This window comes from Alosa pseudoharengus, unplaced genomic scaffold (genome assembly GCF_046254945.1).
Source record: "Alosa pseudoharengus isolate Yale_2024_CS ecotype anadromous, Long Island Sound unplaced genomic scaffold, YU_APseudo_1.1 YU_APseudo_1.1_scf_16, whole genome shotgun sequence".
NCBI lineage: Eukaryota > Metazoa > Chordata > Actinopteri > Clupeiformes > Clupeidae > Alosa > Alosa pseudoharengus.
In genome coordinates, this window is record NW_027468630.1 from 29,192,205 (window position 1) to 29,208,290 (window position 16,086).

At 42.4% G+C, this 16,086-nt stretch overlaps 1 protein-coding gene across 1 annotated transcript; it reads right to left on the reverse strand.

Moving 5' to 3' along the window:
- Positions 1-3,346: 3,346 nt before the first annotated feature.
- LOC143125849 (uncharacterized) lies at positions 3,347-14,035 on the reverse strand. The gene is made up of 9 exons (XM_076287617.1): positions 13,966-14,035; positions 13,696-13,741; positions 13,321-13,466; positions 13,037-13,172; positions 12,662-12,904; positions 12,213-12,518; positions 11,681-11,835; positions 7,279-7,356; positions 3,347-3,810 (listed from the first exon to the last, which is right to left on the reverse strand). Exons 2-9 carry the CDS (start codon positions 13,736-13,738, stop codon positions 3,616-3,618), a joined length of 1,302 nt encoding a protein of 433 aa, XP_076143732.1. The 5' UTR covers positions 13,739-13,741; positions 13,966-14,035; the 3' UTR covers positions 3,347-3,615.
- Positions 14,036-16,086: the final 2,051 nt, after the last annotated feature.

A 16,086-nucleotide genomic window follows, 5' to 3' on the forward strand; every position in this document is an offset into this window, starting at 1 on the left:
CTATTCTCCGTTTGTAGAGGTATTTTTGCAGAGGAGATTTAGGATGCCTGTCGATCGTAATGACACTACTCAAAACGTCACATGAAAACAGTCTCAGAGAATGTGTCCTTTTGCAGGTCCTTATTTTAAGCTTATATCACTCACATTTTAAGCTTGTTTCACTTTTTTGTGCAAGAAAAAAGAAAGAGCAATACAAAAGAGGAACCCAAAAGGATTCCTGAAAAACTAAAAGATCTGACATGCCATCTGTCACCTGGCTATCTCTAGTTTATTCCTGTCCGCTCCTGCCTCCAATGGGCAGCAGCCTGACCACTGCACAATAGGACAGTGGTTTTCAAAGTGGGGGCCGGGGCCCCCTGGGGGGCCGCGAGGGGGTGTCAGGGGGGCCTCAGCAAGTTGGAAGGAAAAATAAAAGGAACAAATAAATACATTTGAAATTGTTTAAATATACCTATTACTATGAGGGTTGTTATACAATGCCATTATAATGTCTCACATATCTGAACATTATATTTTCCATGATAATGATAGCTCTCATATAGCAGAAAGCCCCAAATGCAGTTTTTTCACACTGTACACTCCATTGCGAAGTGCTTGTGGCTAAAATAATTATTAGGATTAGCTTAATGTGTTTTTGCCGTAGTGTTGTCGATGGGTTTAATAACACATCAAGGGGGTCCTTAGCCAGAACCTAGTGGTATTTGGGGGGCCTTGTCGTGGAAAAGTTTGGGAACCCCTGCAATAGGAGACATTCATGAGGAGCTGAGGGGCCACGTACACATGGGGACATATCTCCACTCTTCTCTGGCCTGCAAAAGCAACGTTGAGGGCAGGGCAGTTTCTTAAGAGCTACATTCAGTTGGAGAGAAATGAAATAGGCCTCAAAGTATCAGCCAGTCAAAATAGAAACAGGCTAATTGAAGAATTGAGATTTAACATCAATGACAAGATAATATCATTAAAAAAGGGATTTCTCATCAGGAAGCTAACCTACTTGATGGAAATAGACCTATTGCAATCACTTTGTAATATTGGATGGTTCAATGAGATGGAACAAATGATTGTATCTGACAGGTCATGAAAATTACATTATAACACATTCATTGTTATGTCATTCATTTCTGTGCATTACTGTTTGATTATCATCTATTTATTGTGAGATCAACTTTTCGTTGTAATGAAGTGATGATATTTTATTTCACCATGCCAATACAGTTTTGATTTTTAACTCATAAAAACACAATACATTGTAAGTAACATGAACAAAGATAACATTGTAAACTATATTCCATTTATTATATGACACGTCATATCATAACAAACATAGTCTACATTTCCCCCACTAGTAAATAGTGAAGACCACTGTCATTCCTGATAAACTGTTGAAGACTAACCTTATTTAACCTGAACTTACTTTTTTTACTTCATTTGCTGTGGACGTAATCAGAGCAAAGCATATGCTATTCCTCTGTATTCATACAATACAAACTAGTGCCAAGTAGCTAATTTTGTGTTGTCTGCCAAGAAGATCATAATAAAAATAAAAACAAATAAGCTGTGCAAATTTCTCTCAGTGCAACCAGACAACACACTATGTGACTATGCACCCTGTGGCCTTAAGCATGCCAATGAACCTCAGTCTGGAGACACTGTGACTGGATGATGGTGTGACTGAGATTCCTGGGCATGCTGAATGTTGAAAAGATGAGTATAACCCCTATCAACTGGTGGCTTGGATGAAATGTGTTTGCATATTTTCCCCATTGGCATATCTTCTCAGCAAACCACAAAAAATGCCTAATTCCTCGAAACTTGCCTGTGTACGGGTCTATTGGCAAATGGCACTTCTGGCATTTTGCCACCATTGCTTCCACAGCAGAAGAATGTAAGTTATAGTAAGGTTGGTGTATTACAGTTTGTGCCACCGACTACCAAGGACTGGCATGCAGTGAAATCAAACAGAAGTACTTCTGCACTCTATGGTGGGATCCACTACTTACGGTTACGGCAACCCCTAAAGCAGCTCTGGGATCCACTACTTACGGCAACCCCTAAAGCAGCTTTGGGATGCAGTGGAGGGAGGGTCGGCAACACACATTATTTGTAGTCAACGTGTAATTAACATCGGAAGTAGTTAATTAACCACATTTTAGGTAATACCACATTGTACTTTTTTCCCTGTTTGCACCGCAAGTAATCATTGCCTGGCTGCTATAGCTGTTGGCTGTAGCAACTGAAGCTGGGTTAAACTGATTGTTTTTTCCGTACCTACTGTACATTACTTGGTGACCTCAAGAAAAAAAGATCTATGTGAAAAATCGCCGGATTTCTCCTTTAATAAGACAACCTCAAAGTGTGATTAGTGTGAAATAACGTTCTTTGTGGAAAAACACTGCCTCTGGAGTGATATCAACACAAAAGTTATAACAAGCTTTTAAGGCTGTGTCTTCTTTCCACAGTCACCTTTCCACTTAACAGTTTATAAAGTGAGAAATACCTGTCAAATAGCCTACAGTACATAAGGTTTACCTGAGGTTGTGTCCTTATCTGTCTCCTCCACTGTGTGGAACACAAGATATCTATCAAACGCTCCTTAAAATACAGTACATATAACATCTGTTGTCGACCTAATAAATGACAAAAAGTTAACTGAACAAGCAACAATTCATCTTTTGGGATTGTGAACATGTGTGTATGGTAACCATACACCATACCTGTCAACACTCCCGTTTTTCCCGGGTTTCTCCCGTATGTCAAGGTCATCTCCCAGCACCCTCCCGTTTTGTTATTTCTCCCGGAAAACTCCCGTAATTTGCATGGCCATCAAATTTTTTATTTAATTTCATTTTAAAATCGTTCATCCATTCAGGTTGCCAGATTGTGTATGAAATACACCATACACATACACGATCGCTTAGTTTCAATTTCAACCGTTTTGTCATAGGCTAAAACCTGGCAACCCAAAACCCAAATAAGGAAGCGGGTGCCGACTGCGCAGCCTGAGTCTCGTCGTAAGCAAGCGGGCTAGTTGAATGGCCTACTCCAGAACTAGCTGTTGGGAAATTGTTTAACTGATTAACTGATTAACTGAGTTAATTGATTAACACATCACATAAACTGTTATTGAGTGTTGTTGATACACTGAACTTGTGCCCTCGGAACCAAATCTGACAGCAAGCAGCTTTGGAGTTTTGGAAGTAGGCTGCAGGCAGGCAGCTGGTGGATACATAACTGGCATGCGTAAGGTAATGGTAAGGTAAAAACAACGACCGAAATGCAGTGTTGAAACACGTGTATGAAACGTATTAAATGTGCAAACACAGATCCGGTATAAACACTGACACCCCCCCCCCCCCCCCCCCCCGAAAAAAAATCTCCCGTTTTTGGAAAGCTAAATGTTGACAGGTATGGTATGGTATGGTATATAAATGTATCTTTGCTGCAAATGCAAAACTACATTTGGTCCCTGTGGCTGATACACAGCAAAGGCACATGCAGGGTGTACTGAGCCATTGTCCTGGCCATGCAGGATGTACTCAGCCGTGGTCCTGGTCATTCTCTGGTTGAATGCTGGTGGCAATGCAGCCTGTATCATCTGGAGTCGCTGCCCTTATTCTAGAGGAAATTGAGCTTTTCGGAGGTGTAGGTGGTGGCAAGGAGTGTGTCCGTGCTCAAGGGATTTGTGGACAGGAAATCGAGCGAGTCTCCCAGCCTCCTCTTGGGCTGGAAGCAAGGTCCCGCATCCGACTGGGGTGAAAGGTTAGAGGTGAAAGGGTACTGTGAAGTGGCCTGCACTTGTGTTTCAGGAGCCTGTGGGAAAGAGTTCAAAGGTCAGGTTTGTTTTCCTATTTTGGCAGCTCTCCAGTTCATCACCTGAATCTGTTACAGTGACTGTTGTTCACATCATTTGGATGAAGGAAGCATGATATCAACATTGGCATCAGCAGATATGAAAGTTTCTGCCAATAGTCCTGGCAGATAAATTGGCAAAACTGTAATCTGTAAAATCTATTCGAGTTTAAGAGGAAGCATAATACAAATATGTTCAAAGAAGATGAAACCCATTTTTATTTTAAAATGTCATATATTTATATTTACACCAAGTTGAAATTATTTCCTACATCATCGCAAATGAATGTCTAGATTTCTGAAGGTATACATTTAGCGTATGAAAGGAAATGTTTTATGCCTGTATGTGCAACAACTAGGCCATCACAATAAGAGTACTAAGCCATCACAATAGGAGTACTAGGCCATCACAATAAGAGTACTAGGATAATTCTAGGCCATCACAATAAGAGTACTAGGCCATCACAATAAGAGTATTAGGTTAATTCTAGGCCATCACAATAGGAGTACTTGGTTAATTCTAGGCCATCACAATAAGAACACTAGGCCATCACAATAGGAGTACTAGGTTAATTCTAGGCCATCACAATAGGAGTATAGGTTAGGCCATCACAATAAGAGCACTAGGCTAATTCTAGGAGAGACCCTTAAAGGAAATAATAAGACAAAAAAAGTCTGTATCGGTATCAACATTGGAAATCGGCCAAAATGAGTTTGAAAATATTGCCATATTAATATCTGCAGAAATCCAATATTTGCCTCCCTATTTGGGATAAAAGTGTCTGTCCATCAGACTGTTTTTCCTCAGGGGTAATGACAGCAGTTTTAGCCATACACAGATTCGTGCAAGAATAATTCGGTGCCCAGATTGATACGGTGCTTGTATTTACACCAAAGCTGTGATGAAAGGCAGGGTAAGACCTCAATTACACAACTTAATCCAAATAAACACCACCCCCACTGTGTCTGAGAGACTTAATCTGTGAATAGGGAAAAGCAGCAGTGATATGATCAGTAAAGAATAGCAAGGTCTCAGGCTGAATGCAGTTCTGTGTACTTTTAAAGTCTATCCCAAATCCCAAGGACGCCCCAGACAACAAACAAATTATATCATCACAGGTTCACTTCAGTACAACATTCTGCTATTTCAGTTTTTTACACACTGATAATTCATCGATTCATCTTTTTGGTCAATCAAAGAGTTTTTTTCATTATGGACTTTGAGCATGGGAGAGGGATGAAAAGGGCAAAAGAACACACACTATTGCAAAATATTTTCATGAGTTTTTTTAGGAGACTAGGACAAGGTTTTCTTGCTCAAACAATCGAGAACTGAGAGGTGGCAATCAGCCACTGTCGCATTCAGTTCTCCACTCCAGCACCTGTATGTAAACAGTCCATCCGACGTGCTCCACCACTCAGCCACTAGGGGCAGTGCTGGCCAGCTTGCATTTTAACACTGAGAGGTTTGGGGTCTTAACATTGTAAGGACAGAGGGGTCAGGGGGTCCCGAGTGGTGAACGCCAGAGCACTAAAGGGATCTGGGGGCCCTATGGTTAGCGCTAAAGGGATCTAGGGGCCCTATGCTATGGTTAGCACTAAAGGGATCTGCGGGCCCTATGGATAGCGCTAAAGGGATCTAGGGCCCTATGCTATGGTTAGCACTAAAGGGATCTGCGGGCCCTATGGCTAGCGCTAAAGCAGTGGTCACCAACCTTTTTGAGCCCAAGATCCCTGACCTCGCCCTGAACAAAGGCAAGATCTACCTTGAAGCGTCAAAAGAAAATCAAAGCTAAAATACTTCCAATTTAAGGCCTTTTATTTAGGCAAATGTATCAGGTCAAAAATATCACATCCTACACCCCCTTATACAGGTGTCAATGAGATAACAACACTTAACATAGTCTTTACTTACATGATTGGTTTTGATTTTCTAATTGGAGTAAGTGTTTGTGACAATACGTCATGATAAATTTGATAATGTTTGATCGCTGTTTTGGTATGAAGCATCTTTCACGTAATGAATGCGCACTCTAGAAAGTGAAAGTAACCTAAGCCTAGGCCTACAATGCACTCTGTGTCTGTGCACATCCGCAATCGATTACATTCTTCAAATGGAGAACAAATTCCTGATCACTAAACTTTTGTTTTCATTTTCTGTCAGTTAACAGTTGATGTAGAAGCACCTAGCATAATTTGACTTCAGCGGTGACAATTCCTGTTGCGAGAGAGAGAGAGAGAGAGAGAGAGAGAGAGAGAGAGAGCGCACCTGCAAAGTGGTGCTGTGCGCGTGTGTGTGTCTGCATGGGGTTACGTTCGGTTCAAGTCAGAAGTTGGTCCGTCCGGTCCCGCATTCACGCTGCTCCATTATTAGATTAACGTTATCAGACAGCACTGTAAATGTATGCAGGAATTTCTCGCATTATGATGGCTAGGTCTTGAATAAATCATGCGCTATCCCGTGTATCCCGACATGTACAGTAGGCCCTGTAAACGTTAGCGAACATGTGGGAATTTGGTGACTGTGTTATTAATTTTCCTGTTATTCTCGGGATCTACTGGGCAAGTCCTAAAGATCTACTGGTCGATCGCGATCGACGGGTTGGCGACCACTGCGCTAAAGGGATCTAGGGGCCCTATGCTATGGTTGGCACTAAAGGGACCTGGGGGCCCTATGGTTAGCTCGTGCTGGAAGCACCAGAGGCCATCTGGTCAACTTGTGCTGTGCACACTCAAGGCCCTGATGTTCAACTTCATTTGAACATCTTGTGCATTGCACTGTGCTCGGCCTATAGGACTTGGAGGCCCCCTGGCAGTCAGTTGACCCGTCTCACTGGTCCGGCACTTAATCTGGCCTTGCATGCAGCCAAGGACAGACAGTTATTACAGACGTGTGTGTGTGTGTGTGTGTGTGTGTGTGTGTGTGTGTGTGTGTGTGTGTGTGTGTGTGTGTGTATGTGCATTTTTATTAGATCAGACATCATCACACATATGAAAAGCCTGGACTTATTGAAAGATCACAGTGAAATGAAAAGATTGTTATCGTGCCTTGTCCACAAAGCATTTTGGCCATGCTACCCAACCAGATTCAGTTGTAGGGATGTAAAGTGGACAGGGAGGGAGAGAGTGAGGGCCAAATCCGAGTATCATTCAGAGCAAAATTATTTTAAGTCTCAACCCATTAGAATACAGGTGGCTTTCAGACTTGAAAAAATGAGTAACCATGTTAAAAGCCATCTTTTATACCATTTTTACAGGTTTTTCTAAAAAAAATTAGAACACCTTAGTCTATATAAGTAGTGGGAGTGAAAATCCGAAAGTCAGAAAGAGACTGTTAAACAGTAATGTAAAGAATTGACTTAAATAATTGACTAAAATAATCTAAACCCAGATCAGAGAGAGAAGAGCAGAAACCAAAAATCAGCTTACTGAAGGTATGTGTTTGAAGTCATCGATTAGCGCACTCCTTGGCACGGGTGGACAATACCAGTTCCCAGCATCAGATGCCTACAACAATGCAGAGAGTTCAGACAAGATAACCACTGTTTAATCATTGTTATTTTCATAACTATCCCAAATATTGGTACATTATATTGTTGCAACTCAGTAATTTAGCAGTCAATGCCCTCTCAGAATGATCCTATGATATCCCCATGGGACGCCCTAACACATCATTGGCATGTGCATCCGTGGCGTGAGCATCCATCATGGTCATATACATAAGGAAGACAAAGTGTTGAGCACCTGCATCAGTGCACAAGTCTGCTTCTTTATGTGTATCAGCTTTATCTCTTTTATTTCCCAAGTCACTTGAACTGGAATCGCTCCGGAGTATAAGTCGTGTCAGTCAAAAAACATACATAAGTCACAACAGACTGTAAGTCACATTTATTTAGAAATGTATTTCACAAAATCCAAGACCAAGAACAGACAGACTATGTAACTAGACACATAGAGGCCAAAAAGATTGAGAATTCTACCAGGAATCTTAATGAAGACGAAGGAGTGAAGCTGAGGCAAGCTGCGCGATAACGAAGGCGGCCAAGGAGGGCCCGACAGTACTGAACAAAAATGCTGATAGAAATGTGGAGAATGCAATGCAGACAAGCATTTTGGACTATGTCAAGGCACAAGCCGGCAGCAGACCAAATGCTCAGGAGCCTAGGATATATTTCCCCCTCTGCTGGAGAAATTGTGCATTATGCTATTTCAAACTGTGGAAAAAGGTAACGGTAAAGCACATGGATTTGCTTACAAGCTAGCGAAACGGTTAGCAAAGTTCGGCAGAACAATGTGGATGTTACAAAGAAACACGATTTAAAACGAGTTTCTTGATTCTCACTTTTCTTACCGGGACGGTAGTCCCAATGTTGCAAGGTTGGTTTTCCGCCTGGGGACGCTAGGGGGAGTGGGGAAAGTCACCATTTTCACCGGAACAGGTCATTTAACCATCCAAATGATTTCTAAAAAGGTTTATTAAGTTGAAATAGTTGCCAAGTTCCCCTTTAAAAGAACATGCGGAGTAAATGGCTGCAAGCTGAGGTGAGCCGGGCTATATTGTAAAGCAATTTACAAATTGATTCACTGAACAAAAATGCTGATGTGGTACATACAAATTCAGCTAGAAATGTTTAGAATGCAATGCAATCAAGCATTTTGGGCGATGTTGAGGCACACTTCAGCAGCAGAGCAAATTCTCGGGAGGCTACCTCCGAGAGAGCGAGAGAAAAAAAGACACTATAAGGAAGTTACCCTTATTTTAGAGACTGTTTATACAGTATATGCCTTTATTAACCAGTATGGACATTTAATCTGGAAAGGCAAGTTATTCAACTAGCACACAGAATAGGCTGACCAGACGTCCCAGTTTCACTGGGACATCCCCACTTCGTGTCCCGAGTCCCGACAAAAGCCTGTCGGAACGCTAAAATGTCCCGGTTTACAACAACCGCTATTAAAGTGTGGTCTTATTATAGCCCGATCATTAGCTAAATCCATGTAGAAATACTATAGCCTAAAGCGTCCGGCATATAATTTCGATAATGTGTGTGCGTGTGTGTCAGTCAATCATAACAGTCTGCATAGGCTAATCTTCGCACCCAACCTTACAGTGTATCTCAGTAAACATTGTTGCAATGCCTCTTTATATCTGCCTCATTTTAACGGTTAGGACAATGCTAAAGAGAAAGTCATCATTCTCAAAATAACCTATGGCTGAGCTTTGTTTTCAAATGTTTTCATGCATATCTGGATAACGGGTGAGGAATGTTTAGGAGACAGACTATCATATCCTACATCCTCAAATTATGGCCGGGGTCTTTTATTTAGGCCTACTGTGCAAAGCACAGGCCTTTATTTGGGGCAGGCTTGTATTCGAGGCAGGCCTTTATTTCTTATGTGCGTTTTATTGTGAGAAATGCATTTCGTTTGGAGCGGCATACCAGTTGGTTATCAAAAACAGAAGATGTTTGGTTTGGTTTGGGATGTAATTTACTTTTGGACTGTTTGATTATATTGCTAAATGTTGGGACTGATGGGCACTGAATTCTGGGGGGTATTTGATGGTTCACTATTAAGTTTCATGTAGTTTTAAGAGTGTCTGGATTTCCACCCGCTGTTAATTGCGAGACAAGGCATCCGCATTCATTCATTCATTGAACATGCACTGTGCTGTAATGGAAACCTTATTGTGTGGATCTACGGTAGCCTAAATTAAGTTATTTTTTTAATTATGCATGATTTACTTTTTTATTAAATTCTTAGGCTGGAATGCCTCGTGGCAACAATTGTGTTTAAATGTAGGCTAGTACTGCTTTAGCCTCTGGCAAGCTCAGAAGGGGGCAGCAAGTGACTGATAGCTTGAGAGCGACGTATTGGAGACCCAGTATAGGACAAAGACTTTTCATTGGCAACAGTATTAAACCAGTCAACAATATAAAATATTAAGAAGAGCTCTTTTATTTAATTTAGTTAAATCAAAACAATGTAGGCAATTATTACCCCGGCTTGTAGCTTAGACTATTTGGGGGCCGGCCTTTAATTGTCCGAATCTGAAGCCCGACTATAAATAGAAACCTAGTCATAATTTGAGGATTTAGGGTATGCATGTGTGTTTTAGGCATATTGCAAGCCATCATCTCTGACTGCGCAGAACTTGTGCATTTACACAACAATATTTAATACATTTTCCCGGTGGTGACACCCCCGTACCCCCTTTAACTTTTGGGCTTAAGTACGAAAAAATGTCTGACCTGTCGCAAGTTCACCAAGTTCCCGATTTCTTTCCACAAGCCTAAAGCGCTCTCTTGCAGCTGTAGACGGTAATGTTTCATGTAGGGTTCATGTCAATTCATACTAACTAACACTAACAGCCAAACTATGAAAAAAAGTGTGACTTACAGTCCGGAAAATATGGTAGTAGTCTGACAAGTTGTGGGTTCAGTTCCCACCATTGTGTCATTGACCAAGGCACTGTACCCAGTGGCGTAACAAACCAATGGTGGGCCCAGGTGCGAGAGCGCAACGCGGGACCCATACAGATGCACATTGGACCAGGATGAATTAGCTCTAATACATGCAATACACATTAAGGGTGACTTCAATTGTTTATGCAAAGGGCCTGAGGCACCGAAGTAGTTTAGTAGTTACAGATTACAATTTCAAATAAAAAACACACGACTACATATCCATTACATGTGAAAACATTAAAAAAAATTATTAATAGCCTGCAGGCCAGGGTAATCTAATATTACTGCATTAACATTAACTCGCATGGAATTATGGGAACACTCAATGCGCCTCTTCAACCCTCTGCTGAAACTGCAAGCGTAGATTGCTTGCTTATAAACTCGCACTGCGCAGAAACAAAACTTAATGTAGCCTAACCGTCCAGAAACCAAATAAAATCATTCATATGCATACAATCCCCAATATGCGTGAATTAGGCCATTAGAAGAAGGCCATCTTACGAGCCTTTCGTTGTGCAAAATCGTCAACGATGTTCCCAATATTTAATGCTCTGGCTCTCGTATTTTTAATGGACAGGACAGCTAACCCACGGAGCCTCTCCTGCCTCATGCTGCTCCTTAGGTATAGGTCTTAATAAGTTTGAGTTTGAAAAAAGATCGCTTAGCTGTTGCCACAGTCACAGGCAATGTCAGAAACAACATGACACACTTCCCTGAATGTGGATGTTACACTGTCATAATCTACCGCCAGCATTTTGGCAAGTTGAAATATAGATGACTTCTGTGAAATCTCTGCTTTAAAGCAAGACCTGAATGAGAGGAGTTGTGTTGGGAAAGACGGTGCAATGTCCCTGCTACAAACGTCTTGCCTTTTCAAGCAATTCATCATCACCTGTGAGTTGAGGGGTCATAGGACGTAAAGACTCAAAAACATGACAAGTTTCCCGCATACTTGCAAATCTTTGGGAGAGCTGACTGATTATGATGTCCAGAGTTGCATTAAATACCTGCACTTTGAAGTATCTCTCTGCATCGGTTAAGCGCTCATCTTCCGATAGATCGTCAAAGTGACGCTTCACTCTCCGTGCTCTAACATTCTAAAGTTCTAAAAAAAAAAAAAAAGGAGGCAGGGCGGGGTAGCGACGGGCCCCGGGAGGTCCCGGGCCCTGGTGCGACTGCACTTGCTGCACCTACTATAGTTACGCCACTGACTGTACCCCAAATTGCTCCGGGGACAATGACCCGTGTAATATAATTGACATATGTAAGTCGCTTTGGATAGAAGCGTCTGCTAAATGAATAAATGTACATGTAATGTAATGAATGAATAGAGAACCACTTCAGCATCCATGCTGTCTACCTACATTGTACGTGCTTGGGCTGTGGTTGAGGGTGCTGGGTGCTTTAGAGGAGTGGCTCCTTCTACAGCAGCACTTGCACACACAGCAGCATAACACCAGACAGGAGGAGAGGATAACACCAAGTGTTACATATAAAGACTTGAAGGATGGAGGACCTTCTACAAAGGAAAAAAAGAAAGAAAGAAATTACGAGAAAAAAAATTATGACATTGTTATTCATTTTCAGTATATCACATATTTGATGCCATTGTTTGATGCCTCTGTACAGTGTACACTATTAGGAGATTTGCTTATTATGTTGTCATTCAAGTATTCATTTGAATTAGAAAAAAAGAGAAGACTGTGAATGTGTGGCTGTCAATAGTGCAGAGATGTACGTGGCATCTGCTAAATCTATTCCATGTTCGTAATCTTCTACATCTGGGAACCGAGGAGAGGTCTTCTCCTCACTGGCTGGAATAGGTTGACATGGAACAGAGCTGTGGGAGAAGTAGCAGCATTGGGAATGGTTCAGGTGCTATCGACTGGGCCTTACCTGTAATCACTGTACTCTCCAACACCGCACTAATAACCAGAAAGCGATTTAAGTCTCGGACCTTGTATGTTCCTGCATCGCCTGGTCTGAGGTCACGGATCTGGACCCTAGAACCCGAGGGCTGGTTCTGCAGTGAGAACCGACCCTTAAACAAGTCGAATGCGTCCAGGCGCTCTCTGCCATTCTGGTAAAGCACGTGCTCCATGCCTGACGGGTCTCTGAAGCTGATGAGAGCTGTGGACGCAGGGATGGGCAAGGAAAACACCAAAGATTCCTCCTCTTCTACAATGGCGTGGAGAGTCCTTGCTGATGGAAGATGAAGAGGTTCATGAAACAATAGAAAAGATAAAAACATAAACACAGTACATATAATACTTAATTATAATTGTGTTACAGTAATATCTCTCCTCTTTTTTCTGGATTATTTTTTATTCCCCCTGCTTGTGTACCAATCACAGAGACCCGAGTCTTCCGCAGCTCCACCCCACTGTGAGTGCGTGCTATATAGTTGCCCTCATGGTCCGGGGTGGTGGTGTTTACAGACCACCAGTTGTTGACCTGCCCGCCTCTTCTCCACACCACTCGTTGGCCAGAAGGCCTCCGAGAGGGAGAGAACTCCAGCATAGCGGCTCGTCTCGGCGGGAAGATCTCAAGCTTGTCTCCGTAGTACACATTCACATGCTCAGAGCAGTCTGAGAGAGCCGAGGGACACAGAGGAGACAACACACAACAGAGAAACATCAGTCTTGGGATTCTACTGTGTTCAACCATGTTTGATCTTCTCTTGTGAAAACACAATATTAAAGTAGGAAGGTAATTTTCACCTTTCATCACAAGTTTAAGAAAGTCAGTTAATTGTGTGGAATCTTGACGTGACCATGAAAAAGTCCCTTGGTCTCTGTCTGTCAATTCTGAAATGAAGATTGTTTCATCCTTGTACTTATAGTGTGGGTCCAGGGACTGGAAAAGGTTTCCAGAAACACGTGCGTCCGCGCGCGCACACACACGCACACGCACACACACACAATGTTAAGTTAGCATGAATGCTTAAAATGAAAGATGGATTTAAACAGTCATCTCCCAATATAAACAGCATTATCTATCATACCTGAGTCCTATTCATCACCATCCGCGCTTTAGCCCCAGGGCTGATAGGGGTGAAATATATGCAGGCGAGGAGAGGCACACGGGACATGACGGGGGCTGGAATGTACAACTTCTTCCCACAGCAGAATTCAAACACCTTCAACCCATCTGTGAATGAGAGAATAAGAAAAGGAGATAAATACACAACTTAAACAAAGATCTCCTTTGCAAAAGGTTGGGGATCTGTGTAAAACTGGTTCAACAGACTATTTTGATGTCACGCCAGATACTGGGATGGAAATGTAAACTGTGTATAGCACAGTATCTCATTGCCTGACATCAAAATAGCCTGCTCAACAACACCACAGAGTAGCTAGGCTGCTAGCCTTCTACTCACCCGAAGTGGGAAGAGCTCCGATTAGCAGAAGCAACCAGAACATTACCTAAATACACCAAAAAGAACATAATTGAAAATAATGCGTTTAACTTATGCAACCACGACGATAGCATTGTAGTAGGCTATGCGCAACAAAGTCTCCCCTGTCTTCAGAGGACAAAGTCATAACGTAGGCGAATTTTGTTTTTCACGTTATTATCATAAAGGTTAGGCTACATGTAAGCACTCTCGATTACTTTTACCACAAACATTATGCAATCATGACCTTACCTGCAATTGTTTTGAAGTCCGAAAGACTTTCCTAACTTTGTTTATTTCGGGGGAGGTTCCATCAATGACAGCCAGCGTGATGGGGTACGTGTATGACGTAACGATAAACCCTACTACAGGCTGAAAAGATACTGCATACAGTAGTAGTGAGATTTCAATTTCAATTTAATTGTAGGCCTACTTATAGAGCGCCAAAACATTACATGTGTCATGGCGCTTTACAGAGTGTTAGACAATCAGAGAAAAGAAAAGAAAAGAAAAGACAAGAAGGCCCATGGGTAACAGGGGCGAGGAAAAACTCCCTATTGGAGAGACATATAGGAAGAAACCTCGCAGATCCACGACTCAAGAGCCTGACCCATCTGCCTAGGGTCAGATGCAGGACAGTAAGGTCTGTATACATGACAAATGCATATGTTAGTCAGGTGTAGAGAATAGGACATGGTGTTTAAAGCCACCTGAGGTGAAAGTTACAAGAGGTGGGATGATTACATATCCGGTATGATAATGCTTTAATCATAATTTAGTGTCAGAAAGTTCAAATAGTCCAGCGTAGGAAATGGAATTGTCCAGGGATTAGGAATTGTCAAAGGGCATGTGGTGGGTCGGCAGTATGGCCAGGAATCCGGGCAGAGTTGTCATAGGCAGGTGGTGGGTCGCTAGGCTGTACAGGCCAGGAATCCAGATAGGGGGACAGGACTTCAGGTGAGATGAGTGAGAAGAGGGCCAAGCACATGGATGGCTGATGACTGGTGATGGTATACCTCACAAGTGAGGTAAGGGGAAAGAAAGAGAGATGCAGAGTGGGTTAGTATTACTGAAAATGGTTAATGTCAAAGTAATCAGTGGTACTATATATTGTTACAGTGTACCATGGTTGAGAATAGGCAAGAGAGGGAGAGTTGAGAGAGAGAGAAGGGGAGAGAGGGGGGGGGGGGGGGGTTGTACGGCGTGCCACATGAAAAGTTCATGACAGCATGATAGTAGCATAACTAAGGCATGTTGAGGGGTAGTCGACACCAGCGCAGGTATGGTCAGTGACCACCATATCACGCATGGCTGGAGTGCCAGTCACAGGAGGACTCAGCAGGGTGGTCCATTCCAAAAATCCCTGAGGTGGGTGAAGTTCCACACCACCAAGATGAAAACTTAAGCTCTTACAATACCCTGAATTTCCCCTTGGGGATCAATAAAGTATCTATCTATCTATCTAGCTATCTATCTATCTATCTATCTACTTGGAATGGTGGGAATGTAGGCCTGATGATGAATAAGGATGAATAAGAATAGTCTACAACTAATTGTTTTATTTCATTTAACACGTGTTGCCAAGCCTATTTGTTTGATTAATGTTAATCAATGTCTTGATTAGCCTACTATTATTTTATTTTATTTTTTACTTTTTATTATTTGTTCATTTGTTTGTTGTCTGTCTTGTATATGTCTTGTATATGTCTTAATTTGTTTGTTGTCTGTCTTGTATATGTCCTTTGTCTTGGTGTCGCGGGTAGCCTACGCTGGCGACTACGCCGCTCCGTCCGGCATCATTTGTCAATTGTCCGGCAGCCCAGAGCCTTTTGATCAAACGAAAAGAGTGCCAACATTTGAGCACAGGGGCATCCAGGGGATGACCTCTCATATGCAGATATGGATGTCTGCCGGAGCACATTTGGCCCCTGGGGGCCTCAAAGAGGGCTGAAAAAATGTGTTTGATCAAACATTCAAAAGTACCATCTCAAACCAATTTGATATGAACAGGCAGGTCACACAGAGTACTGAATGGCCCCTGCCAGACAAATTATCCGCTGCGAAGGGCCCGGCAGACACCAAAAAAGGGCTCCTCAGATATGGCCTAGATCAAACGAAGGAGGTACCACATGAAACCACCTTGTAATGAAAAAGCACATCCCATCGAACCCCAAAATCACCATGCCATCACTTCAAACAGGTTCTGAACCAATTGTGCACATCCACAAAGTAGCCTACAACCATCAGCATGCCAGACAAATGTTCTGCTGCTTAAGGTCCACCAGACACCCCAGACAAATACTGTATAGGCTTATGTTAACATAGGTTAACATGGTGGTTTCCAATGGCATGGTAAGCGTTGAAGGATTCAAA